General features: G+C 36.8%; 1 protein-coding gene across 1 annotated transcript in view; it reads right to left on the bottom strand.

Annotated features, from left to right (window-relative positions):
- Positions 1-836, bottom strand: part of LOC119587881 (SWI/SNF complex subunit SMARCC2-like) — a gene marked incomplete at its 3' end in the record, with an annotated part of 24724 nt that overhangs the window by 873 nt on the left and 23015 nt on the right. The window contains 2 exon segments of the mRNA XM_037936587.1: positions 146-352; positions 579-683. Of these exon segments, the coding sequence (XP_037792515.1) occupies positions 146-352; positions 579-683 (312 nt within the window).

Genomic DNA, 836 nt, shown 5'->3' with positions numbered 1-836 from the left:
CAAACTTAAGTATATTTACTTCATAAAAACAAACCACCCTGATTTTTTCTTTTCTTCTTTTTTTCCCCCCAGATATGTTCAAGATATTTTGCACACCCTAGATTGAGTAATTGTTTTTCACCTTTCATAGGCAAAAGATACTTACTTCAAGGGCTTCAAGTAAAAGCAGAGTTTCCTGTTCAGTCCATTCTCTGGCCTGACTTGCTGCTGACTTATTCTTGAGAGCTCCAGTTTTCTTAGAATACTGATCCAACTTCAGACCAAATTCTGTACCAATACCAAATTCTGGTTTCTTATCTACAGGCTTCTTATCGAAGTCCATAAGTTGCTTAGCTGCTGATGGCTGATTGACCTGCAAACAAATATGAAGTATTACATTTTTCATTTGAACATTATAAAAAATACAAAAGTTTCAAGTAGGTTTAAACAGAGGTCAACTGATATCAAAACCTTGCATTTCATCTATAAGCCATTTCTGCATCAAAAGGCAAATCCTGTACACTGATACATAACCAAATCATAAGACTAACAGCAAAGTCTCAACAACAACAACTCAGGCAGGTCAGTGCCATCCATACCTTTGGAGGATTGATGGATTGCAGACCAGCAGGAGTGTCAGCCAACACATGGAAATGAGAGGTAGGAGGAGGACCCATAGGGGTTGGACGGGCATCTGCATCAACCTAAAAGTAAACCAATATATTAGTTTTTGGTACTTGTTTAATAGTTTTGCAGTCAGATTTTTCAGCCTGATGTAAACATACACATTTACTAACTCATTACTTTCTAATACTGCATCATTTGAAATGTCCCATGAAAAAAAAAGAACAAGCACG

This window comes from Penaeus monodon, chromosome 23, assembly GCF_015228065.2.
Source record: "Penaeus monodon isolate SGIC_2016 chromosome 23, NSTDA_Pmon_1, whole genome shotgun sequence".
Taxonomy (NCBI): Eukaryota; Metazoa; Arthropoda; class Malacostraca; order Decapoda; family Penaeidae; genus Penaeus; species Penaeus monodon.
The sequence above is the reverse complement of the archived record's forward strand: the minus strand, read 5'-3'. Positions and strand labels throughout refer to the sequence as shown.